The 27786-nt window shown below is 42.7% G+C and overlaps 1 protein-coding gene and 1 long non-coding RNA gene across 2 annotated transcripts in view; both read left to right on the top strand.

Moving 5' to 3' along the window:
• LOC121002090 overlaps window positions 1–27786 on the top strand; it is a 432454-nt gene that overhangs the window by 136779 nt on the left and 267889 nt on the right. The gene's annotated exons all lie outside the window — the stretch shown is intronic.
• Window positions 1–27786, top strand: part of TRIM71 (tripartite motif containing 71) — a 75621-nt gene that overhangs the window by 41578 nt on the left and 6257 nt on the right. Inside the window, exon 2 of the mRNA XM_040433390.1 lies at window positions 20088–20255. Coding sequence (XP_040289324.1) covers window positions 20088–20255 — 168 coding nt within the window. The remainder of the gene's footprint in view (window positions 1–20087; window positions 20256–27786) is intronic.

Here is a 27786-nt window from a genome sequence, read left to right as displayed (position 1 = left end):
GTAAGGGAACTTAAGCTAGATGGATTAAACACGCTATTTCTCTAGCTGATCTTTCTATGCAGAAAAACCTGTTCCTTCTGGATGGTCGGCCCATTCTACCAGAGCAGCCTCCACACAGGGCATATGCAAAGCGGCAACTTGGTCTTTTGCTTCAACGTTCTACAGGCACTATAGATTGAATCTCTCAGCGCCTGATGAAGCGGAGCCAAACTGATCCGTCCTGGAACACAATAAGTCAATGGGGACGGATCCGTTTTCTGACACAATCGGGCACAGTAGAAAACTGATCCGTCTTCTATTGACTTTCAATGGAGTTCATGACTGATTCGTCTTGGCTGTTACAGGTAATACAATCCATTCATGACTTATGCATGCAGTTCTATTATTGTAATGGATCTGTTTTTGCAGATCCATGACGGAACCGCCCAAAACGCAAGTGTGAAAGTAGCCATAAAGCGCTTCTGTGTCCCCTGCCATCACTGCAGGAGCAGGGCTTTTTATCCTGCCCCATACTGGTATTCTGGATTGAACCCCAGCACCAAGTGCTGAACATGTATGGTGCTTGATCGTTAGGAGGTTGCTTATGTCTCTATATACCCACAATGCTAATGCATATGGATCGAAATTTTTTTTTTAGGCTTTGGAAATCTTGTGAAATATACAACGTGATACATTTTGACTGAAATGTTAAACATCTAAACCACTTTTAGTTACACTATCCCTTCCATGGAAGTTCGCCTCAGATCCATGAATTCCTCACGAAAAATGGCAGCTATTTCCCCTTTTAAAATGAAGTATGTTTTCCTCCCTATGACCTAAAATATTGATTCAATTAAAAACCTGTAGCTTAATGCTGTAGCTTAATGTGGTGGCCCTATTTTGACCTCCTCTTTTGTACCACTCCTGCTTCAGATAAGGAGCATTAATGCTATGGAAGGTATTTAACCCCGTATGAGCTGAGTTGAATTAAGTTATTCCTGTTTTTTGGGGGGGTTTTTCGCTCAAAATACTAGCGTCACTGCAGAAACAAAAAATTACCCCATAAAATGTAACCTTTAATAGTATTCATAAAAATGAAAAATTAACCCCAGTAAAAAGAAGAAAAAAAAAACTACAATGTCCCTACTCTTGCCCTGCCTGAGAGTGGAACTGCCGCCCCTCTGCCCCCCGCCCCTACCTTCTTGGATCCCGGTGTTCTCAGGGTAATAGAGGGAAAGCTAAGAAGACAGTGGAATCACCCTTGTCAGGGTGGCAGTTACACTCTCGGGCAGGAAAAGAGTAGGGACATTGTATTATTTTTATTTATTTTTTTAAGGTAAATTTTTTATTTTTTTTTAATACTATTGGGCTACTTTAACACTAGCGGCACGGACCTCCGGCAGGCTGTTCCGTCAGGTGAACAGCCTGTTGGATCCGTCCTGCCGCTAGTGACCGTGTGCCCACGGACTGCCGCTCCGTCCCCATTGACTATAATGGGGCGGAGTTCCAGTGGAGGCACGGCAGCGCACTGCGAGAGGCTGCTGGAATAAATGTCGGACATGTCGTAGTTGTATTCCGACAGCCTCTCGCCGTGCGCTGCTGGAACTCCACTTCCGCCCCTATTCTAGTCAATGGGGATGGAGCGGCAGTCCGGGGGCACACGGTCACCAGCGGCAGGACGGATCAAACAGGCTGTTCACCCGACGGAACAGCCTGCTGGCGGTCCGTGCCGCTAGTGTTAAAGTAGCCTTAAAGGCTATGTTTTATGGGGTAGTTTTTTTGTTTCTGCTGTGACGCTACTAATTCATTACCTCTGGTTGACATCCTGACTTTACTGACTGGTCAGATCTGTGACTAGCCGTGTGGTAGAGAAATGTGTCACTCTAAAAAAGAGTCAACAGTTGTTGATGGGTGAAAGCCCTACCAGTTTTATTAACCACAATCATACATAATCTTATTGGTACAAAGAGAAGTAGAATTGAGCTATAGATCCTTAAAGAACACTAGCGGTCATGCAGGCTAAAGTTGGCCATACACGTTCAACCATCAGCCTACTTCAAACCGTCATTGACCATCCTTCAGATTGGACATATCGGTTGAATGAATGATCCTTCTGGAAATGTTCTTTCAAGGAAGGATCATTCTTGGCGTAATGATTATCAGAATTAACACAACAGACTTATTTCCAAGTTAAGACAGTCTGTTCGCAATACAAGCATTCATTCTTAAATTTCACCCAAAGAATAGTCGTTTCAGTTGAGTCAGTTTTTATCACCTTTCCACTAAGGAAAGGTTAGTGGCTAGTGGTCTCTCCTCTGCGCACATAAGATCCCATTTGTGATGCCTACTTGTGTGGCAAACCAGACATAGAGGTTAAGACTGTTTCTGGCTCCATCGAGGTGGCTTTGGGACCGATTACACTCTAAAGTGTGGCCGATGTACGTTTAATTGCATCATAACGTCACACTGGTCAGCAAATTTATCTACACTGTCCATTCTTGGGTCGCATATATCCATCTCAGAATTGCCTTTTTGTGCACTTTTTTTTGTGTTGGTCTTGATCTCTATTGCCCCTGAAAAATGTCTTTATATCGATATGCAAATCTGTATGAAAGAGACTAAGGGGTAGTACCCATTGACAACAGGGCCCAGCTACTCTAATTGCACCCCGCTCCTCCTTTTCTCCACCTCCCTTCACTCCAAACACCATCAAGCCAGTACTTGAAACCTCTTTGCCCCTCAGTTTGTATGTGACTTACAGGGCACCAGGAACAGTTTAAAATTGGAAGAGGTGGTGACAGACGCCCTTTAATTCATTGCAAGATCTAGTTGAAAAGCAGAGGGTCATTGCTGATTTTATTTTATTTTTTAATTTTTTTTATATTAATTTACACTAGAGAAAGATCCTTATTTATTTGCATTTTTGTTCAAGCCTTTTGAGCATCTTTAGAATATTTTTGAATGGTTTGTACTGAGCCAGGATCTCAGACTTCTCGCATGCTGTGTCATTTACGTCATGGGCAGGATTGTTTGCATGCTGCATGTAAACATAGGAAGGACACTTGGCTACCTGCACACGTTGCACACAGATTCTTATGTGGAAAGAACGCAGCGTAATACAGTACTAGCAAAGTGAACGAGATCATTTTTTTGGTGTATTTCTTTTTCAATTCAAGGATGAGATCTGCGGAGAATCTGCATCAAATCCGCACCAGAAAAAACTAGTAACACATGCAGATTTTGTGCATAAACGCACAGAAATCCGCACTGAAAACTGCAGATATTTTATGTACAGTTTGCCTTATTACAGAATTTGTAGGCAGTGCTGCATTACCTTGTAGCTAGGAAGATGATTGTTTTAATGGTTAAAGTGTTTTCTGTTGTGACTATTTGCTCATAGGAGCTTCTAGGTCCTTCATAGGAGCTCCTTACAGGAACAGTTTTCTATGTGCAGGTCCCCCTTACACAATAAGGACTTATTCACATGACTACCCGCAAAACATGGATACAGCCCGTGTGTGTTTCTCATTTTGCGGATGGAAACTTCTTTTTCTATTATAGAATGCGCACACGGCGTGCTGTCGGCATCTTTTGTGGCCCCATTGAAATGAATCGGTCTGCAACAGAAAAATAGTGTTGTGTGAATAAGCCCTAAGAGACAGTTCACATTGAGTTTGTGGGTGTATTTCTGCCTCAAAACAGCCAACCATGCATTTAAGGCTACTTTCACACTGGCGTTTTGGCTTTCCGTTTGCGAGATCCGTTCAGGGCTCTCACAAGCGCTCCAAAACGGATCAGTTTTGCCCTAATGCATTCTGAATGGAAAAGGATCCGCTCAGAATGCATCAGTTTGCCTCCGTTCCATCTCCAATCCGCTTTGGAGGCGGACAGCAAAAGCTGCTTGCAGTGTTTTGGTGTCCGTCTGACGAAACTGAGCCAAACGGATCCGTCCTGGCACACAATGTACGTCAATGGAGACAGATCCGTTTTCACTGGCACAATAGAAAACGGATCTGCCCTCCATTGACTTTCAATGGTGTTCAAGACGGATCCGTTTTGGCTATGTTAAAGATAATAGAAACTGATCCGTTCTGAACGGATGCAGATGGTTGTATTATCTGAACGGATCCGTCTGTGCAGATCCATGACTGATCCGCACCAAACGCGAGTGTGAAAGTAGCCTCAGCGTGCCCTACCTTGGGGTGGAAACCATGCTGAATCTCCCACTGAAATTAATGGGCAGAAAACGCGGACCCACCCATTGGGTAAAAAAAAAAAGGGGGGGGTGGAAAAACCACATCAAATACATGTAAAAACAGCACAGTTTTTTTTTAGAAAACCGCACTGAATTTTGTGGGTAAACACTGGCAATTTCTTGATGATGGAAGAAACCTGCCATGTGGTTATTTAGAAGCGTTTTACATCGAGCAGAGGGATAAATGGTGGTAAAGTAGGTTTGTGTGTTTTTAATTTAGGAGCTGAGCTTTGGTAAGAATTTGGAGTGTGATTCATGCCTGGGATTCCTGGAAGTAGCTTGGGTGGGGGTAGGGTGAGAGGATGGAGTTGAAAAGAGCCGGCTGATTTCCCGTAATCTCCCATGTGTGTCACCTTCTCATCCCATTTCATGAGTAAGCGTGTGGTTTACGATGGGCTTAATAATGCTACCCATATGAAGTGTCTACTGACTACCACACAAGTCTTACCCTTTCTTGGAATATATTTATATTGAGCACTTATGTATTGTATATGATTCAGCGAGGCTTGTTTGAGGTGTATCTCTTTGCCTTTATTTTTGGGCTCGCAGCGGAGTCTGTTGATATAGGGCGACGGAAGTATAATTTGTGTTTACTGCAATTGTGTTATAGTTATGGTAAGAACTAATTTAATATGAATTTTTAATATTTTTATATTGCCAAAAGAGCAGACCCTGGTCTCCATAATCACCGACATTTTTATTTTAATTCATTCACAAAAAGTAAAAAAAAAAAGTTAAATATATATGTATATACTCAAAATGCTGCAAAATTGAGTTGAATATTTAAAGTAGATAGAAACTAGAAGATTCACTGCAGAAAACAAGGTGGTCACTAGTCAACAGAGAAACAAAGTTTTTGCAAAGTTTACATCCAGAATTCTGAAGAATTCATGACTGCAAAGGTCTGAGGGTGGAACATCATTTGCTGTGGTTTTGGTGTAAGTGTTACGTCTACTTTGAGGTTGCACCAAATTTAAAGGAATATATTTGTCACAAGTGCATCACCTGCGACATTTTTGCACCACAGAACTGGTGTCCCCCTGAGTATTTTGTCCTCTTGGAAATAGCTGCGTTTGATCTGCTGTAAGTTCTTTGGGAATGTAGGGGAGAACGGATCGAGAAGAGATCTCCCGAATTCCAGACAGTACCCAACAGCTACTCGGTGTGTATGGCCAGCAGTACAGTAGTATTGTGCGGTCTGATGCCACGTCTGATCGCCTTATTACCCCTGATGTGCCAGTAGTGTAGCAAGGTGTCATTTCTTACTTTAGTTATGAGAAGGGGAGGTTTGTTTCGTTCTGCGAGAGATTTACAGCATATTGTCGATCCTAGCTTCTGAACAAAGGAAGAGCTTAGGGGCTTTGCCAAATCATTTACGAATGCTTTAGTTTTGCCAACTTCATGTCTATACAATATAATCTTCAAGCGGAGACTGGCCAATGATCACTCTATAAAGTTGGTGTATGACACGCTCTGTGACGCTGCTTGAGCTGTTGTTGTAGGTGCTCGAGGGTTAACTGTCCCAGTTTCTGAATTTTTGTTTTCTTTTTTTTTGGTCCATATTTGACCCACTCCTCAACCCCCCACATCCTTCACCTAACATGCTGCATTGATCAGTGTCTTTAAACTTAGAGTATACCATTACAATGTCCTTTTATAAGACCATAAAGGAATTCCTTTGGTTAGTAAATGCCAAAGTATGTGGTCTTGGAATTTTTTTTTCTTTTTTTTTTTTTTTTTTCTTTTTGGTATTTTCCTTCTGAGCCGCCTGGTTAGTGATTGTCATGTGGCAATAGTCTTCCTATTTAAATGCCTGATGAATTCTCCATTAGCATGGCTTGCAGCATTTTCATCACTCTAAAATGTGGTCTTTAAATATCACTTATATATTGAGATCCTACCGCCCTGGGCTGTGAAATAACACACGTTCTTCTAATATAACTGCCTTATTGCTTGTTTTATTTTATGCCATTATTTTGTGTAATGACTTATGATATTAAGTTTTCTATGTGCGCTTATTCTTTTTAATGTATCTTTTAGTTACTTAAAGGGCCAGTCCAATAAAAGAAAAATGCGCTGTTAGGTCACCATTAGCACGTTCACAATGTGCATTTCGCATAGCTCTGAGTGCTTATATTCAGTTAAAAAAATGATTTTATATAAATGCAAATGAGGAAAGTAAGAAACCCAAGGGGCTGTTACCAACGTTTCAGGAGCCCAGCACCACCCCCGCATCCTCCGAATCTCCCCCTTGCTCCCCTGACATCACAAAGTTAGGTCGCCGTAATCTCGCACATGTGCGAGTATGCCGCATGTCAGTTCTACATAGTGTTCCTTCCCTGTGCTGGCATCTGCCTCAAGGAACGAACTGCGCATGCACGAGATTACAGCGCTCTGTGTGACTCATATATAAAATGTATATATTTTTCATCAGACTTCAGAACCGACACCCCTAATGTTAATCAGACCTCAGATCAGACCCCCAATTTTAATAAGACATCAGATCAGACAAAAAATAAATAAATCAACTTCCCCCTCCTGCGGCCACCAGGGAGATCCAGCGCTCTTTCTGCCGTGCTGTGACCCGACGTCTTACAGTATGAGGTCAGAGTGCGCCTACTTTCTCACACTTTGTGTGTGTGTGTGTGTGTGACAATCTGTAGTTATTGATTCATTTTGGTGTGTATGACTTTTTTAAAATCACTTTTTTTATTTTTCATTTCGCAGTTCATCATAAAAGATAAATACATTCATATTTTAATAGTTCAGGATTGCACACTATAGGAAAAGGCGCATTTCCCTATAGTGTGCAAGGATGTCCACTGGTGCTGGATCACAGGGTGGTCGTAACCCTTGGAAATGAGAAGTTTATAATGAGATGGGGGAAGAATCCAGCCAGCAAAGGAGGCACTATGGATAATAACAGTACATTACTAAGTGACTAGTATTAACTTTCTCTACATAATAAATGGCACTTGCTGAAGTGAGACAGCCCGTTTTAAGGGGATCATCATAACCATGGCATTAAGCAGCCTGACAAGTTATGAACTACATGTAATTCACTGTGAGGCATTTGTGGACTTTCAGTAGTGTATTTGAAGTAGTTTGGATTAATCATCTGCTTTACTGGACACTTGCTTACTTTCTTGACCTGACCCAAAAGTCCCACCTATTTGCCAAACTTTCAATTTGCTTCCAAAAATATTTTTAAACTGTTCCTAAAAGTAAGGGTGAAAATATGAATTTTACGTGATCCTTCAGATGAAGCTACTCCATATACATCAGAGTGTCGACCGAACCTGCCGTCGATACACAAAGTGTATTGGGTCTTAAAAGGAATGTGTCATCAGAGAACTTTTCTATGTCACTATCTATATTTAAATTAAGGGTACTTTCCCACTAGCTTTTTTCTTTTCCGGCATAGAGTTCCGTCACAGGGGCTCCATACCGGAAAAGAACTGATCAGGCATATCCCCATGCATTCTGAATGGAGAGTAATCCGTTCAGGATGCATCAGGATGTCTTCAGTTCAGTTCAGTCATTTTGACTGATCAGGCAAAAGAGAAAACCGTAGACTTGCCTGAATGCCAGATCCGTCATTTTTTTCCATAGGAATGTATTAGTGCCGGATCCGTCCTTCCGGTCTGCGCATGCACAGACGTTTAAAAATCAGAAAAAAATAAATACCGGATCCGCTTTGCCTGATGACACTGGAAAAACGGATCCGGTATTGCAATGCATTTTTCTGACTGATCAGGATCCTGAAAAATCCCGGTTCAGTCAGAAAAATCCCGGTTCAGTCAGAATCCAACAACACAAGTGTGAAAGTACCCTAAAATGTATGTAATCCTGCAATTTTCACCCTGGCCACTCTGTAATGATTTCCTGCTCTGTGCAGATAACCCTTCAGTAACAAATTAATTATCACCCAGGCAGAGTTGCAATAATTAACACCTCTATATAGATAACACAGGATCCACCTTTCACAATGGTGGAAGGTGATATCGCAGCTTATCTACTCCCTCCTGACCTCTGCACTTGGCACAGAGCATGCCTAGAAAACTTTGCCATAGAAGTCAGTGGGCTTGTCACAATGGGAGAAAAGAGCCATAAACTAGCTGGTGGCTGTTTGGGGCAGTCATAGAAAGAAGTGAATCATGGGTTTGGTTGGAGTGCTACATACAGGATGGAAACAAACCAGAGTCATGTGTCTACATGGTGAAAATGTTTTATGAGCGCATTGGTTAGATGTACATGAGGTAAGCAACTAATGACCATATCTGTTAAAAACCATAGTAATCCCTTTAAAGGGAACCTGTCACCGGGATTTGATGTATAGAGCTGAGGACACGGGTTGCTAGATGGCCGCTAGCACATCCGCAATACCCAGTCCCCATAGCTCTGTGTGCTTTTATTGTTGAAAAAAACGATTTGATCCATTTGCAAATTACCCTGAGATGAGTCCTGTATGTGAGATGAGTCCAGCGTGAAGGAGCCCAGCACCGCCCCGCATCCTCAGAATCTCCTCCTTGCTCCCCGACGTCAGACAGCCAGAGCGCCGTAATCTCGCAATGCGCGAGCTAGCGCATGCGCAGTGTCCTGGCATCAGCCTCAGGGAAGGAACAGCGCATGCGCTAGCTCGCACATCGCAAGATTACGGCGCTCTGGCTGTCTGATGTCGGGGAGCAAGGAGGAGATTCTGAGGATTGACAGACTTTTTTATACTTTCCTTCATGTCTGGTGATCCTCCAAAAATAAAGGAAGACACACGGAAACGGATCACAGAACAACGGAACCCCATTTTGCGGAACGGAACACAACAACGGTCGTGTGCATTCGGCCTAAGCATGAGGTGTTTTAGGCAAACCTATTGGAATCTTCCTTTAACGTGTAACAATTGAGTGTATTTTTATGACACTTTGGTATTTTGGCAATTGCTCTGAAATACAATTTTGTGATTTTTCTCATTCTGAGTCAATTGCAGTATTGTTCATTAAATCAGCACAGGGTAGAGAGGGAAATGTTTTTTGGCACTGGAGGGATTGGGATCCTTCAAAGGAATGGCGATTGTTTTCAGAAGAGAGAAGGGGACTGGATTCTGGAGCGCGAGTATAAATGAAGCGTATACAGGAACAAATGGAGATTTGTTAGCCCAGAACTTAAATATGCAGACAAGGGGATGTCAGGGGAAGCTTAGAATGGTAACAAGAAATTCTTTTAACCCAAAGACTAGTCTGACACTGAATTTTTTTTAATGTATTTTTTTCCAGGGAGAAACTTGTTCTTTTTAACCACTTCATGGCCTTTTCATGTCTTAAGTTAATGACTTCTCAGTGGAGCTTTGTAAAAGTAAATGGCAGATTGAGAAGAGGTTCCAACTAACAATGTCATTATAGTTAATATTCTACAAATTGTGATATTTCACCAAGATATTTGAACTCTTATACAGAATGCAACACGTGCATGCAAGAATGGACCCACCATACCAAAATGCACCCCCCCTTTTTTTTTCTCTCTCTAAAGGTTTTGCATGATTTTAGCACTTTTTTATGTTTTTTATGATTAGAGAAAGTTGCCAGCGGCTCTTTCATAGTTCTTTATTTTACTGTATTTTTTGATTAGCCTTTGTTTTTGGCTTTGTCTGTATTGAATATGTATTGATGGCATCTCTTTAATAGATCCAGTGATGCAGGTTGTGATGTATGTATAGTTTTCTAGTATCGGTACATGGCCGCATTATGCTGCTTGTTATTAACATCACCAGTATTTAGAAAGATTCTTTTTTTTTTTTTCTTTAAACCAGCTGTCCGGGCAATTATTTGAAAAGAAAACGTTTAAGAAGCTTCATCCTGTTTGCGTCCAAGTTTTGTTTGTTTCTTAAGACACTTGCTACTTTTTAGAATAAGACAATGAGGTCTTTTGTACCATTGCGACTCGTGTAGCCTTCCAGCTGCAGGGCACGTGATGACACCCTGGAGCCTGGCAGCCATTAATCTTATTGGCACATCCTCTCTTAATGTCTCATCCCAATATTAAAAGAATAAAAATGAAGCCAAAATTTCCCCTTACTCGAAACGCTTCCCTTCCTTTTGATGCAGTTTTGCTGTACATCGTGATGTACGTATCGGGATAGATTTTTTTTTTTTTCATTTGCTCAACATATGAAAAATGTGTCATCAGTGAACTGTATCCAGTTATCCAGAGTTTCCAAAACTTTTCAAGCCTTTTTTTTTTTTTTTTTTTTTTTTTTTTTTTTAATGGGTTATCCCATAATTGATGGACACACCTGACACCCAATGGATGTATCCCTGGTTTAAAGGATGGACTTTTACTCTGCCCCTTCAGAATCTTCAGTCTTGGGGCTCATGCAAATGACCGTATGTATTTTGCTGTCCGCAAAAAATACAGATGACGTCTGTGTGCATTCCATATTTTGCAGAACGGAACAGCTGGCCCCTAATGGAACAGTCCTATCCTTATCCGTAATGCGGACAATAATAAGACCTGTTCTATGTTTTTGCGGAACGGACATATGTAAATGGAATGTACACAGTAACTTTTTTTTTTTTTTTTGTGGACCCATTGAAATGAATGGTTCCACATATGGTCCACAAAAAATAAAATAGAACGGACTTATTCAGATCCACTTTCTTATGGACTTCAGTTTACAGAGGGATGCCCTGATATTATACTGTAGAAACAGAGCCAGAAGGTTCATTTTTCTACTACTCTGTTCACATTATACGCTTTTAGAAATTTGCTGACATATTAATTTTGGTCTCTTAAAGGGGTTGTGTAACAAAACATAATATTCTGCATTTTTCAAACCAGCACCTGGATCTGAATACTTTTGGAATTGCGTGTAAATTGGCATAGCCAGTGAGCTATTCAATAAAGCGCCACCTGCTGTTTGTTCTTTTTTCCTTATATTTTCATCTCCTGGATTGTGGACCCATTCAAGTGAATCGGTCCGCATCCGTGATGCGGGATGCACACGGCCAGTGCCCGTGTATTGCAGACCCGCTGTATGCGGGCCGCAATGCGGCAACTGCCATGTGCATGAGGCCTTAGTGTGGTACAGGGCTGGTTCTAGCTTTGTCAGAAAGGGTTTGTCTGCTTTTCAATTTTCACATCAATTATGGCATAACCCCTTCAAAGGAAGAATTGTTTACCATTGTTTGAGTAAGGGTTTCCATCTTGCTGCCCTCCCATCCGAGTATTTTATTGGTGGTACAGTCCTGTATATTATACTTTTTATATTGGTGGTATATACATGGTATACTCTTGTATATTATTTTATATTTCTGGCATAATGTGCAGATATCAGACTTTACCCCCTTAGTTACCACGTACTTTTTAAAAAAAAAAAATTGCATTCCAAGAGCTATAACTTTTTTTTTTTTTTTTTTCATCAATGTACTTGTATTAGGTCTTATTTTTCGCAGGCCAAGTTATAGTTTTTAATGCACCATTTAAGTACATGTAATGATTGATTAAAGCAAGCTGTTTAGCTAAAAAAAAAAAAGGTTTAGTTCAGTAAAAAGGCGTATTAGTGGTCACTAAGGGGTTAAAAATTCTGCTTGATTATGCCATCATTGGACCTTTCTCATCTCTTTTATGGCTATTTTGCCATTTTTATTATTTTGTCTTTTAAGTAAGATTAAGGCCCCTTTCACACGAGCGAGTATTCCGCGCGGATGCGATGCGGGAGGTGAACGCATTGCACCCGCACTGAATACTGACCCATTCATTTCTATGGGGCTGTGCACACGAGCAGTGATTTTCACGCATCACTTTTGCGTTGCGTGAAAATCGCAGCATGCTCCTCTTTGTGCGTTTTTCACGTAACGCAGGCCCCATAGAAATGAATGGGGTTGCGTGAAAATCGCAAGCATCCGCAAGCAAGTGCGGATGCGGTGCGATTTTCACGCACGGTTGCTAGGAGACTATCGGGATGGAGACCCGAACCTTATTATTTTCCCTTATAACATGGTTATAAGGGAAAATAATAGCATTCTGAATACAGAATGCTTAGTAAAACAGGGCTGGAGGGGTTAAAAAAAAATAAAAAGTCATTTAACTCACCTTTATCCACTTGCTCGCGTAGCCGGCATCTCCGTCTGACTCTTTTACTGTATAGGACCTGTGGAGAGCATTAACTATAGTTTAAGGACCTGGGATGACGTCACTCCGGTCATCACATGGTACGTCACATGATCTTTTACCATGGTAATTCACCATGGTAAAAGATCATGTGACGTACCATGTGATGACCAGAGTGACGTCATCCCAGGTCCTTAAACTATAGTTAATGCTCTCCACAGGTCCTATACAGTAAAAGAGTCAGACGGAGATGCCGGGCATCGCGAGCAAGTGGATTAAGGTGAGTTAAATGATTTTTTATTTATTTTTTTAACCCCTCCAGCCCTGTTTTACTATGCATTCTGTATTCAGAATGCAATTATTTTCCCTTATAACCATGTTATAAGGGAAAATAATACTATTTACAGAACACCGATCCCAAGCCCGAACTTCTGTGAAGAAGTTCGGGTTTGGGTACCAAACACGCGCGATTTTTCTCACGCGAGTGCAAAACGCATTACTATGTTTTGCACTCGCGCGGAAAAATCGCGGGTGTTCCCGCAACGCACCCGCACATTTTCCCGCAACGCCCGTGTGAAAGGGGCCTAAAGGGTTTGTCCAGGACAGTATCAAATCTCAGAAAGCAGGGGCTGGTCTCCGCTGCTCTCCTGCAGGGGTGACATTGTATGGTGATTGGCTGCAGTGGTCTTATGTTGGTTGTCGCTGCAGGGACATCAACAGAAACCAGCAGTAGAACCTGAGTGGTGATGCTCAAGTGGTGGGGATTTTTCCAGGTGAGTAGTACTTATTACAGCTTTTATCGCGTCCACTGCATTCTGACAGATTTTTTAACTGTCCTGGCTTTAATGTTTTCGTGTATTTTTGGGACTGTGAGGGCTCTTTCCGCCAGGGTGCAATGTGTGAAGCAAACACCATCCGGACTGAATCCTGACCCATTCATTTCAGTGGGTCTGTGTACATGTTTTTCACTCACCATTTCTGCGTTCAGGAAAAATCACAGCATGTTTTAAATTGTGTTTTTCACGCAGCTTGGGTTCCTTAGAAGTGAATGAGGCCTCAGTGAATAACTGATTGCATCTGGATACTATGCATTTTTAACTGATGATTGCTAGGAGAAGTAGATTATTCTTCAGTTATTTTTCACGCGCGTTGTTTTTTCCAATTTGGTGACATGAACATTGTGCCCTTCTTTTTTTTTTTTGTTTCCATTTTTTCCATGGATGCATCAGCCATGCTATTTAGTCTAATCAGAAATGACCCAAAGTTTACCCCTGCAGCATTAGCCAGAAGTGTGCACGATAGACTGAAGCCTCTCCTTACATAATCAGGTTGATTTCTTGTTATTTTGCGGCAGCTGGGCCCATTGATGATTTAAAACTGCTGTCCCCTTTGACCTTCCTATTCGTGTCAATCTCTATCTGACCCTGTGCACTTTATTTTTCTGAAAGACCAGTAATGCTGTTGTCCAAAAAAAAAAAGTGACAGATGACAGAGAAATCCCTACGGTGAAGTATAAACCCTTCATAAAATAAATGTAGAATGTTTATTTGGAAAGAAGACTTAAGAGTTTTATTGGCATGTAATACCGCCTTGTGCTGTACGCACGTCAAGGTTTACGGAACAGTTTCACAAAACTGATATAATTTGTAATTTTTGTTTGAAAGATCTATTATGTGATGTATTAGATACTTTAACCCCTTCAAGACCAGGCCTATTTTCATGTTTGATTTTTCCTCCATGTTCCAAAAGCCTTAATTTTTCCGTTCACAAAGCTATATGCGGGCTTATTTTTTGGAAAAAAAAAAGGCAAATTGCGTGTTTTTCTTTACTGAGTTAACCGCACAAGAATTTTAAAAAAATATTTTAATCGTTTAGACATTTTCGGACGCGGCGATACCCAATATGTTGTTAATGTATTTTTATTTTTATATGTAAAATTGGGAAAGGGGGGAGATTCGAACTTTTTAATATAGTGGTGTTTTTTAACTTTTATCTTTAAGGGGGATCTTTCACCTAGTTTGAGCATATTAAACTGTTACCATTGCAATGTTTAATAAACTACCTTCATTCCAGTAAGGGTCCTCTTTCTTTTATTCATGTCGTCATTTAGATAAAAAAAAAGCTTTTTTTTCTGATATGCTAATGAACCTTCAAGGTGCCCAGAGGGGCGTTATTCCTCTCCTCAAGTGCCCAGTAACGCCCCCTGCAGGGCTCGGCCCGCCTTTATTTCAAGCCCAGCACGCCTCATAAATAAATTTCCTCCCCCAGCCGGGTCGAACTGCACCGCCACCTCCGCTACGTTATATAATTTATTCAACAGACGAAGCTTGCGTCATCTTTTCTTGCCCACGAAATCTCGCGCAGTCGCAGTATCGCCGACTGCCTGCGCCTGTCCGATCCTAAGGCTCCTGAGGGCAACAGCTTCAATAGTGTCACTGGGCATGCGCCGAGCCCAGTGACCTAATCAGAGCGCTGTTGCCCTCAGGAGCCGTAGGATCGGACAGGCGCAAGGTTTCATGGGCAAGAAATGACAACATGAATAAAAGAAAGAAGACCCTTACTGGAATGAAGGTACTTTATTGAACATTGCAATGGTAACCGTTTAATATGCTCAAACTAGGTTATAGATTCCTTTAACTTTTTTATTTAAATTATTTTTTTACAACAATTAGCCCCCATTGGGGCCTTGTACATGGGATCTTTTGATCCCCTCTCCTATTCGCCATAATAGAGATCTATTACGCTGAATAGGATTTTTACGCTCTCCATTCTGCACTATGCCTCGTGCATAGCTCAGTATACAGAAAGCCATGGCAGGCCTGGATCGCTTCAGCAGCGTCCAGGCTGCCATGGCAACCGATCAGAGCCCCGCAATTTCACTGCGGGGGCTTCGATAGGAAGGAAGATGGAGCCGCATCACTTCACAGGTCAGCTTTGATTGCGGCACCTGAGGGGTTAAATGGCAGGGGCGGCGAGATCGCCGCTACCTGTCCGTGTGGCCGGATGCTGGCTGTATCATATGGCCGGCACATCGCGCATATGGAGCGGGCTCACTGCAGAGGCTCGCTCCATACATCCCCTGGCACAAAATGATATACCTGTACATCAAAATGCGTGAAGGGGTTAATGTGTCTTTACTCATTCGAATGCAAAACTAATATCGCCCTGTTGTCTGGCTTTATTATTTACACCGGTAAACTGCCATAAATGATACCTGAAATTGACGCTAGATCTTCTTAATTGTGGTACATCTCGCACTCTGTAAAGTGGTAATATAACATAACAGCCTCTTGAAAGTCACATGTTCAAGTACTTTTTATATTACTCTTAATAGTTTTTCAAATCACTGCAAACTCCCATCAGACACGAGTTAGAGAGTTGCTGGGTTGTAACCATCTGCAAGTGTTCTGCGATCCTTTTGGATATGGCCATAATGGGCGCCAATCGATTACAAAACAAGTTAATCTCTATTTATTTATTTTTTTTCATCCTGTGTAAAAAGCCCCATAGTATATGACAGTGGGGGAGAATCCTGAATACAGTCACTCAAAAAAGTGCTTGTTGCCCATAGCAGCCAATCACAGCACAGCTTTCATTTCTTATAGTGCTTCTGAAAAATGACAGCTGTGCCATTGTTGGTGACTGTGGGCACCAAAGACAGTAACTGTTTTTAGTTTAAGCAGTGTTATCAGTTTTATTTTTTGAAGACTAAAATACAAAATGAAAACCGCGCTGTGATTGGTTGATATTGGCCACAAAGGTAATTTTACTTTTTAGACAGTTTCTTAAATCTTCCCCACAGAGTGTTGGAATACAGCCACATGTTCCGTTCCTCGTGACCTTCTGTCACTTGTGTACTTAAAGGGGTGGTTCGGGTTCAGTGCTGACCATGGACATATCCCCATCTTCACCCCTCCGGCCACCCTGATATGAGCATTGGAGCATTTCATGCTCCGATACTCTCCTTTGCCCTCCACCGAATCGTTAAGGGCAAAAGCTTTTTTTTTTTTAGATCTGGTGACATACTGGGCTCGCCATAGGGACTGTCAGGCAGAGGCTTCCGCCCAGCAGGGAGTACAGTGACGTCACTGGCACTAATGGGTGGGCTTTTAGCTCTGTCCTATCCTGTAAAACGGCTAGGAGCGGCGCTACAGCCTGCACATCTGAGCCGGTGACGTCACCAAATACACTGCTGGGCGGAAGTCTCCACCCAGCAGTGTTCCCTTATAAACAGAAAAGGCCATTGCCCTGCGCGATTCAGCACAGGGCAAGGGAGAGTGTCTGAGCATGAAATGCTCCGATGCTCATGTCAGGGTGGTTGGAGGGGTGAAGATGGGGATGTTTCCGGGTTCAGCTCTGAACCTGAACAAACTCTTTAAGCAAATGTGACTCAGTTTGGAGTGGAATATGACTAGGAATGTGGAAATCGTAGGTCAAATGTAGACTTCATAATTATGTAGATGGATACTGAAAAAAGAAATGGCTATCTCTATACATGAAAGAAATACACTCATAGATATATATGTGAAAGAGCTCACTACTGAACATATGAAGTTCCGCATTCAGAAGGCAGAGCCAGAACCTCTGGTATATAGTGCCGATATAACCAAAATGACTATAGCTAATATTTGCATAACCCCCTAATTGTGCAAAAATGTGTGCATAAATAAAATAAAATCGGGCATAGATTTCAGTTCTGGCACATAGATGTGCCGCAGTTATTAAGCAAAGATTAAAGCCAACATATAATAGATGTCCTTATAAAGGTGGATTCAGACGGCCTGATGGAGCAGACAATTATCGGGAAGGGACCATTCCTTCCTGATAATTGCCTGCTTGTCATTGGAGGTGAAGAGCTGCATTTACATGCATCAATCTCCTCCACTGTACGAGGACAAGCGTTGGCTGCTGCTATCACTTGTCCTCCACAGATTCATTGTTTTCTGGGCAGACACTGCACAGTCTGTTGCTAAAGATCTGTGTCCACATAAAAGATAAATTCACCCGATGAAAAAGCGTTTCACTTATTCATCGTGTGATCTGCGGCACCTTTCCATTGGCTCATGGGGCAGGTATAGACCCAACATTAGTTATCATTGTGTTTGTACACCGTCTTGTGTCTGCCCTCCAAATGCGCCAGAAAGAAGGACTACTATTTAAACAGACCACACCTTCACCTATTTACTAGAATGGGAATGAAAATCTGATCTGCATGTTACATGCTGTGATGGTCTTCACCCAGACCGTTGGTCTATGCATGTATGATTAGTGTGCAGTCTGGAGCTGTCCAATCTACAATCAGACAGCACCCGGATGTGAAGGTTGCTGGTCTGAGTCCCAATAGTAGAAAATCCTCAGAAATCTGCCCCTATAACTTCTACTTGTGCATTCAGATGACTACCCCTATGAAATCACACATTTTATTGGAATTCTTTGCTGGATTTTTTTTAGCCTTTCTGTATTATCAGATATGAATGGATAGATAGAATTTGTATTGGAGGACTTTAGTTTTGTTTAGTACTTGTAAATTGCACCATTTCACTCCCCCCCCCCCTTCCCCATCCCCTTATAGGACAGACACTGTATCACAACTGTGCATATGTTCCATTCAGGTTGGACTTTGCTTTGTGCCAAGTATTGCTCTTTTGTTGCTGTCCACTTGAGTAGCCAAGATATGATACCCTTTGGCTTTTTCTCTTTCCTTTTAGCCCATGGCTATCCGACTCACGCTGGAAAGAGGGGTGGATTAAAACACTTTAGTGATGCAAGAGAGGTCACAGCGTCAGGTCAGGGCTTAACTCTAATGACCATTCATCACATGTTGATTGATTGCCACATGTTTCCCGGGGACATATCCATCAGCTCCCCCCTCCTGAGGGAGCAGATGGACAAGAGAGTAGCCAGGGCTTGTGCCACCCAGGAATTTCCTCTGTTGTTCAATGCTTTTCCTGTTTGGTGACATTAGTGGTTTTACTTTAGGAAACTCAAGAAATGAGTATTTGCCGTTATCTGTTTGATTCTCAAAGGTCAGTTGTTATACAGTGTGAATGGATTATTTAAGAAGGCCTTGGTGTGTTTAGAGTTAAAGGGGGCATTGAAAGGGTTGTCTGAGATAATAAAATATCTCGGACATCCCCTACAATGTCTTACATTTAAAAAAATATATATCGGCATTTACTCCTACAGACATCAGCAGTGATTTGCTGGGATATGCCACATGACTGCTGCAGCCAACCATGGTCATCAGCTTTAGACCACTGAGGACAAGGATTGGCTGCAGCAGTGATATGACCTATTCTGACATGTCACCACTGCTAGAGTACCAGAGAAAAGCAGCACAGAACGCTGCTGGAGTAAGGGGCGAGTACATGGGTTTTAATTTTAAACTATTCTAGGGTTGTCTGAAACTTATAATTATATCAGACAACCCTCTTAAGGTGCTGCTTGACCTAACCTTTCAGACTAATCCCCAAAAATTTCTGGATTCATAGTTGGCCACATGGGCATAGAGGGGCAATGCACGTGTTCACTATACATACAGACATGACTGCAGACATGTATTAAACTAACGCCTTAAAAGAATTCTGATCATATGAGTCATTACTACAAGCAGGTTGAGGAGGAACTTTTCACCTATGATTGGCTCTGGTTCTTTCTTTTTTTTTACATTCTTTACTAGCGAATTGAACCTTTTGTATATATTAAAGGGCTTGTCCTGTGGGTAAAATTTACGAAAGGACCAGAATAGGTTAAAAACATCTAAAATAAGGAATACTCACTTTCTGGGTCCCTTGCCAGACTCCTTGATCCCTCCTGACACAGAAAGGAGAGTACCCCCCTTTTTTTGACCCCTTTAAAGGACACCTGTCATCAGTTGAATCTGAATCAGTTACCACTCCCCTTGATTGACACAAGTCCTGCACCTGGTTTATACTCTCTGCCCATGCGCAGTACATGCTTCTTTTCCCCAGCAGAGCAGATGACTACTGTGCATGTGCTGATATCCTCCTCCACCTGGAAGAGATGATGCTCTGTTTCACTTGAAAATGGTCACTTACAGTGGGAAGCATCATGACCTTCTCTGAGTGACTCTTCTTTCAGGTGGAGGATGACATCATTGGCGCATGCGCAGTAGTCAGACCCACCCGTCGGTGCGTTAAAAACCTCATTCCATAATCCTTAAACGTTGAATTCCTCATGATTTGATTAGTCTTTGTATCCTCATTCATTTACATCACAAGGTATGCTTTTACTCAGCAGGTTCAACCCTACCATACATTATGCCTAGTTCAATAGGGTTGATCCTAAAGACAGATGCCCTTTAACTCCATGAGCCAACTACGTATGAAAGTGTGCAATAATTGTCAATAATCGGCTCAAGAACGAACGCTAACATTGCCCAATTCTGGTTTCCCCAAGTGAGAGACAGTTGGGCATGCTACATACATGTCATCTCACCGCTTATGTCAGGCATGCTCAACCTGCGGCGCTCCAGCTGTTGTAAAACCAACTCTCACAGTGCCTACAGCCTACAGGCTGTTCGGACATGCTGGGAGTTGTAGTTTTGCAACAGCTGGAGGGCTGCAGGTTGAGCATGCCTGGCTTATGTAATATGTATGGCCAGCTTTAGTCGTTGCGTCCAGAGGAAATGTAACAGCTTTTCAGATTGTCCAACCTTACTATATCTTGGTTTTTGTTTTTTTTCTCATTTTCATGATACCATTTTTTATTTTTTTTTGCTGTACTATAGGTCTTGCATTTCTACTGTGATACTTGCTCTACGCCGATCTGTCGTGAGTGCACTATGGGACGTCACGCTGGGCACGGCTTTGTCTATCTTCAAGATGCTCTTCAGGACTCAAGGGCGCTTACTATCCAGCTGTTGGCTGATGCTAAACAAGGTCGCCAAGCTATTCAGGTAACACGTTTTATTTATTGTCACATTTATGCTGCATTGTGACCCCCCCCCCAAACCGGATAATGTGCCTGCAAGTTGTCATTTTCTCTGCTGTCCTAATCAAGGAAAATAGCTGATAAACTGTTGTGTGCCTAGAAGAAGCGGTGGTATGTCTGCTCTGTAAGGATGGAGTCCAGATCTGCTCCCCTAACTCCATATTTCTAACAGGGAATGTAATTCTAGGCTTGTTGTCACGATGAGCCATGTGTGTACGTGCCTGTGACTAACTACTTTAACGCTCTGAATGAGAAAAACCTGTAAAACAGCCCAGCTTGTATAGTCTGAGGTATAGGCGGACATCTTATGTTGCTGGAAGGGTTTTCCCTCAAAACCTTCAGAGAATATTTTTCTTCTGGTGATGGTTTCATTGAAATCTTGATTTCTGCTTTGGGACATTAAAGAAGACCATGCTTGCCCTGCCTGTCCACCCCTTCTGCTTCTTACTCGGCTGCTTGTTAGCATGTGGTAAACTTCCCCCATTATTATTCTAATTTCTGTAAACCGGTTGCATCAAGACCTAGCATCATCTGTGCGGTATTCGCATGTTTTGTCAGTCTTTTTAGTTGCATAATTTTATGTCACACTGATATGTTAAGAATCACTAGTGACTTATACAGGCATAAAAAAAATTTATAAATTCTAGACGTTTTATGTCACAACCCCCCCGAAAAGAATGCAGAAAAACAGAGGACAAATTCAAGCTGTAGACATCACTTTAGAGAAATTCCTTAAAGGGTTTGTGCAAAAATGGAGGGGGGGACGTGGACCCCCTCCCCCCCACTTGACCTATAAGGCCTCTTTCACACGGGCGTGTGTGCCCCGTGGTCGTGCGGCAGCCCGAAAAATGTGGACTGCAATGCACGAGCACAGTATGGGTCACTTGAATGGGTCCGCGATCCGGCCGTTCCGCAGAAAGATAGGACATGTTCTATCTTTTTGTGGAACGGAAGTACGGGACGAAACCCCACGGAAGCACTCCGTAGTGGTTCTGTTCCGCACCATTCCGGATTTGCGGACCCATTGAAGTGAATGGGTCCGCATCCGTGATGCGGAATGCCCACGGAACGGCGCCCGTGTATTGCGGATCCGCAAATGCGGTCCGCAAAACGGCAACGGGGCGCACGCGCCCGTGGGAAAGAGGCCGAAAGGGAAGCTAGCTAACCTGCTCCCCGCTCCTTCTCCTCCCGGACTGTGATGCTCCGCTGACCTCCCATGCTGAAAACATCCGGTTTGACATCTGCAGCCAATCACTGACTGTGGTAGTGATCAGCTACCATTAATGGTCACACAACGCAAGGGGATCCGGTCACCTCTGCGGCCGGTTATTGCCAAAAAAAAAACCCTTTGTTGTACAATCCCATTTAAGGGGTTCTCTGGGCCATATATAAAAATGGTTCTTTCTAATGCCCCGTGGAAGGAAGATTGTTAGGTTAATACTTACTATTCCCTGGCTCCACCGATGCCGTCATCCACACGGTGCTGATACAGGCTGTGGGCTCCTCCACCTGGGTCCCTACCGGATGGTGCACTTCTTCTCTTGTTCAGCTGCTGAATAATCTTTCTTCATATGTTGCATGCTCCGTAACGCTTTTCAATCAGAGAGTGCATATGCCAACAATCGGACATTACAAAGCAACAAACTAATCAGCATTCGAATCAAGCGAGGTGAGCGCCCTGCTCACAAGAGCTGTCAGTCCCTGGATCTAACATTCCTTGTTTTCATCCCCTAGTAAAAGTTGGAGCACCGCTTAGAATGTAGACGTTGACTCTTGACAGTCACTTATTGGAGAAAATTAATTTCTTAAAGGGGTCGTCTCCACCTCAGACATTGGGGGAATATCGCTAGGATCATCCCCAGTGTCTGTCAGCTGTGGGTCCTACCTCTGGGACCCCCCACCTATCTTTTCTTTTTTTTTTCAATCAAATCGTTTTTATTATTCAAATAAAATTAACATATTACAAGACAGTATGTGTCTACAATTTTTCTTTTACGCCCCCCACATCCATATACAAAAAATTGTATAAAACATTAGCATGTATCAAAAAGCCTGGTACATCACCATCAATCATTGTACACTGTATACATAAAGAAAAACAATTGCAGAATAACTTGACTGCTAAAGACCTTACATTCAGCACTACCCCCCCCCCCCACCCCCCCTCGGATCCGAGCATGAATTCTCAAAAACTTCTTCTTATATTATGACATGAGTGTGAGACAACCATTCATTCCACAACTTCTCAAACTTCTGAGGGCAACCTCTCCTAACAAACACTCCCTGGATCCACCTCTGAGCAATCAACTTCCTGGCCACATACAACAGCCTCCCAACTGCCACCTTAACAGGCTCTCCCCCACCAATCTCCTTCACATATCCCAGCACACAAATCTTTGGATCCTTCTCCACCCTCAACTCCAGATTCCGATTAATCAAAGTTAACACCTCATCCCAGAAACTACTTAACACTGGACACGACCAAAGCATATGGAGCAAATCAGCGCCTTCCTCCATGCATTTTGGACAATTGTCATCAGTTCTAACACCAACTTTTCGTAAAAATACTGGAGTTTTATAGACTCTGAATGATAAATAGTTGTGACAGCTTACCCTGTTCACGAACAGACACTCTGGGGACTGCCTCCAGTATATCTTCCCATTGATCCTTAGATATGTCTCCCAAATCATTCTCCCATTTCCTCATCCTTGTAAGAGGAAATCCTATCAGGAATTTATCTAGTAGCAGAGTATACACCTGTGATATCAAACCTCTCTTCCCTCCAGCTGGGAGGACCAGTTTGTCCCCACCTATCTTTAGAACGGAGCCCGCAAAATGAAAGAGGGTGGCACCACACATGCGTAGCCACCCTCTATTCATTCCAATGGGAGCACCAAAAATAGCTGAGCAGTGTGCTAGGAATGAATTGAGGGCGGCCCCGCATGCGTGTTGCACCTTCCTTCCATTTGCGGGGCTCCGTTCTAAAGATAGATGCCGGTCCCAGAGGTGGGACCCACACCTATCGGACATGGGGGGGGGCATATTCTAGCGATATGCCCCTAATGTCTGAGGTGAGACAACCCCTATAATGCACCTTTTTTGCTAAATTAGTATTTGATAATCCCAAACAACTAGTGATCTAGAACTTTGTAATTTTGTTATGGACTTGCATACGATTTTTTAAATCTGTTAATTTTTATTAGACTTTTTTGAAAATCACAAAAATACAGAGAAGGAAAATAGTCTGCACAGTAGAGCTACTATCGGGAGTACACCACGTATCATCAAACATAGCCTAAGAAGTACATAAGATCAAGAAATCTAGTCACACAGTATACCTGGTACAGAACCACGTTTCCCATCCATTATAATTTATAAACATAAGGCCATCCCTCCCTACCCGAGCGATGGAACGGATCCGGACTCCAAAATCTGTTATCTTATTAATATATCCGAAGCATAGCCATTGGTGGGTTTCTCCTATCTATTTAGCAGTCCTCTTCACATCCAACCTGCGTAGTATAAAACGTCTTCATACAGCTTACATACAGAACTAAAGAGGATAGAGAAAGAAAGCACACATATACAAGAACTGTGCCTCTGCCTACCCAATAATCCATCTAGGAAGAAAAGCTAGTCTGGACACTGTATCCTAAATTTCTCCCAGCTATCCCATATTTTGTTAAACTTCATCTCACATTTTCTTTTAACATATACTACGCTTAGAGAAAGGTGTGTATCTGACATTCTATTGAGGAATTCTCCCCTAGTCGGAGATTGAGGTCTAAGCCAAAATCTGGCTATTAGTTTCCTAGCCTGAAATAGCAGACGCTGTACTCCCAGACGATAATTGCGATTTTTGATTTCTAATATCCCGACCACACATGTTCTCGGTCCAGGCGGAACCGTGATATTAAATGCGGCTTTTATTAAGGCCAGAACCGAGGACCAAAAGTTCCGGAGCTCCGCACAATCCGAGAACATGTGCAACAAGGATGCAGGGCCCAAGCCACATCTAGGACAATCCGCATCTTCCCGAACACCTATCCGGCATAAAAACTCTGGAGTCCTATACACCCGGTGTATTAAAAACAGCTGGGACATACGCTGCCCCTCACAAACTGACAGTTGCGGAGTGAGCGCTAAGAGCGACTTCCATTTGCTCTTCTGAAATCGGCCCAACCCCACTTTCCCATTTAGATTTGACTGCTAAAACCTCTTGTTTCAGTGATTTCACATACAAGTTCCTGTAAGTAGATGATATCAGACCACTCGAGGAACTGTTTGTGAGAAGTTGCTGAAACAACGGGACCATAGTGCACTTCAATGATATGGATTTAGCCTGTGTCTGAAAGGCATGCCGTAGTTGCAGAAATTGATAGAAGGCCGTGTGTGGGAGACCAAATTCAGTTCTCAACTGTTCAAAGGACTTATAAACATCGGCACTCTGTAGTTGACCTAAATATCTCACTCCTTGGCGCTCCCCGGGTGAAAAGCCATCTAACTGGAATAGTTCAGGAAGGTGCGGATTTCTCCAGATAGGGGAAAACTGCGTGAACCCTTTTACTGATAACAGCGCCCGGCATTTCTGCCAAACCTTGTGTATCCTAAAAAGTGTAGGATGCCCCGACATCTTACCAACAATTCCACTATTTTCCAATAGAACCACCGGAGTTGCATACGATTTTACATATGATCTTACAGAATGAATTTAAAATCCTGAGGGGTGTGCACATAAAAGGACTATCCTAGTATCACACATCCACAAGATGGTTAAGTGTGTGCAGATTGATATGAGTGAGAGCTGCACCCTTGGATCATCTTGACAGTCGTCCTATCCCAGGAGGACAGTGAAGAGTTCAGGCCATCTGTGAGCTGTGCTGGCCATTAGCATTAGTGACACAGCAGAGATAAAGGCCACTGGTAGGACTACAGTTTTTTGTTTTTTTTTCTTCCTTTCTTTCCTTTAGCTGAAAGAAAAGCCACTTAGAGTAAACATGAATTTGAAAAGGATGCAGTAAATGAGGTAATTTGGCACATTCCACCTCCGCCTCCTTGTAGGATGTCCATGCTGAAGGGTGGACAGCGCCTTTTTTAACTTTTGTGGAGGCTGCTGCAGGGGTAGCTCATTAGCTGAACACAGAGGAAGTAATTCTGTTATCTCCTAACATCAAAGGGTCAAAAAGCTGGTTGCACAGAAGGGTCATTAGGGCGCACAAAAACTGTTTTGTCCTTCTGTGGCAGATTGATTCATTGAGCTCGGGCCTGTGCCACGTCATGTTGTGTACAAAAGAGTGGCCATCAGTTCAGACAAGACAAAGCCATCAAAAACGGCCAGAAGTTATGTTTGACTCTCTCCAATCTTTGTTTGGCTTCCTCATTGATTCCCCATATCGGTGGTAAAAGCACTTTCTTCATCCAGGCCAAATTTTAAACTCCCATTTACATTAAAGAGGACCTGTCACCAAAACAATGCAATGCAGTCTGACAGCACCATGTTGTAGAGCAGGAGAAGCCGAGCAGATAGATATAGATCTCCTTCTTTTTTTTTTTTTTTTTTGTGGGAGATGATTCAGTAAAACCTGTAATTTCTACATTTTATATCACTTTTTCCACTTCCTGTGAACAGCTATCGGTACAGGAGGGAGGGGTTGTCAGGGATTGATGGCATTGTGTGTATGAGAACTGTAAGTTTTACTGAATCTCTTCCTACAAAAAGCTCTATCAATCTGCTCAGCTCCCCCTGATCTATACCATGCTGGCTGCAGATCACATTGTATTTTTTGGTGACAGGTCCTCTTTAAGTTGTCCCTCTGTAATCCATTTGTGTATGCAATTGCTAGAATGTGTGTTCAGTGACTATATGATGTAGTTTATTATAGGGTTTCGGGTATCTGCACCTGAGGGGTTAATTGCTGCGGATTGCAGCACCCTGTCAGAGGTCGGGTGCCGGCAATATGTTTCTGCCGCCGGCTGTATTTGTATATTAAATGTTAATTATTGGTGGCGCAGTGCGCCCTCCCCCACCCCCCCCCCTCTCCCCAGTATTAAAAACATTGGTGGCGCAGGCAGTGCGCCCTCCCTCTGATTTCCCCTCTCCCCACTATTAAAAACATAGGTGGCGCAGCGTGCCCCCTCCACAGTATTAAAATCATTTGTGGCAGTGGCCAGAGAGTCCCCTCACCTCCTCTCATTGGTGGCAGTGGCAGCTTCTGATTGGAGCCCCAGCAGGGTTCCGATCGGTTACCATGGCAGCCAGGACGCTACTGAAGCCCTGGCTGCCATGGTCAGCTCCCTGCTGCTGTGTGCACTATGCAAAGGGCAGCAGGGAGAGTGTGAAGTCTTATTCACCCTAATAGAGCTCTATCCAGGTGAATAGGACAAGAGATGAAAAGATCCCAGGTTCTAGCCCCTAAGGGGGGAAATGGTTATTAAATAAACTGTAAAAAAAAACACGCCAAAAAAGTATAAATCACCCCCTTTCACAATTTTGCATATAAAATATATAAACAATAAATAAAATATTACATATCGCCAAGTCCGAAAAGTCCAAACTGTTAAAATATTTTTGAAAAATCTCCTATGCGGTCAATGCCATAAAAGAAAAATGGCACAATTCGCCCCCCCCCCCCTTTTTTTTGTCACCTTATCCCCCCCCCCCCCCCCCCCCCCCGCCCGAAAAAAAATAGGATGGGACTGTTCGATTATGGGCCGGACGTTCCATAACATGCGGAATGCACGCGTCTTTTTTTGGCATGTTATTTTTTTCCGCGTTGTATCGAATGATATTGAAACAGAATCAAAATTTTTGTATCAAAACAACCCTAGTTTTATTTCCGGACTGTAAACCTGCTTATAGAGTCTCGACTTTGTATACGCAGGGGGCACATTTTGTATAGATATGGAGTGCTAGATAGAGCAAGCACATACACCATATTAATAAAACGTTTAGGCATGTATTACACATGTTCCTCATGTCTGTTTTTCATGGGTGGTCAAATTAGTTGCAGACTTGCTCTAAATTTATAAATCTGATGCAACGTTTTACATACCAGGAAACTCTTCAGGTCAGACGCGTCCTTGTTTGTTAGCACAGTGCAGAATGTGTGACAAATTCACCTCTGTGCAACATTGTCATGCCCCAAGGATCATTGAATTTTCAGCCAAGAATCCTCGGTAGATCAAAAATAATCCCATGGTTTATACCGTGAAGAAAAATCCTCCTTGTTGGATCCTTTAGTAGATCCGTATTCATTGGGTTAAGATAAGAGGATTGTATATTGGCTCTTAACTAAGAATACTTCCAGATCTGGTATGGAACGAATACGGACAAACGGATGTAATCCACACATGCGCTCTGTCCAGATGAAAATAAACAACTGTGGGGGGTCATTTATTAAGACTGGCGTTTTTAGACTCTGGTCTTAATACGCCCCTGCGCTGGCGGTGGATCCGCTGAAGTTATGAAGAGGCGCCAGTTCTAAATGTAATCCTG

This window comes from Bufo bufo, chromosome 5, assembly GCF_905171765.1.
Source record: "Bufo bufo chromosome 5, aBufBuf1.1, whole genome shotgun sequence".
Classification (NCBI taxonomy): domain Eukaryota; kingdom Metazoa; phylum Chordata; class Amphibia; order Anura; family Bufonidae; genus Bufo; species Bufo bufo.
Note: the sequence above shows the minus strand (reverse complement) of the source record. Positions and strands in the feature narration are given on the sequence as shown.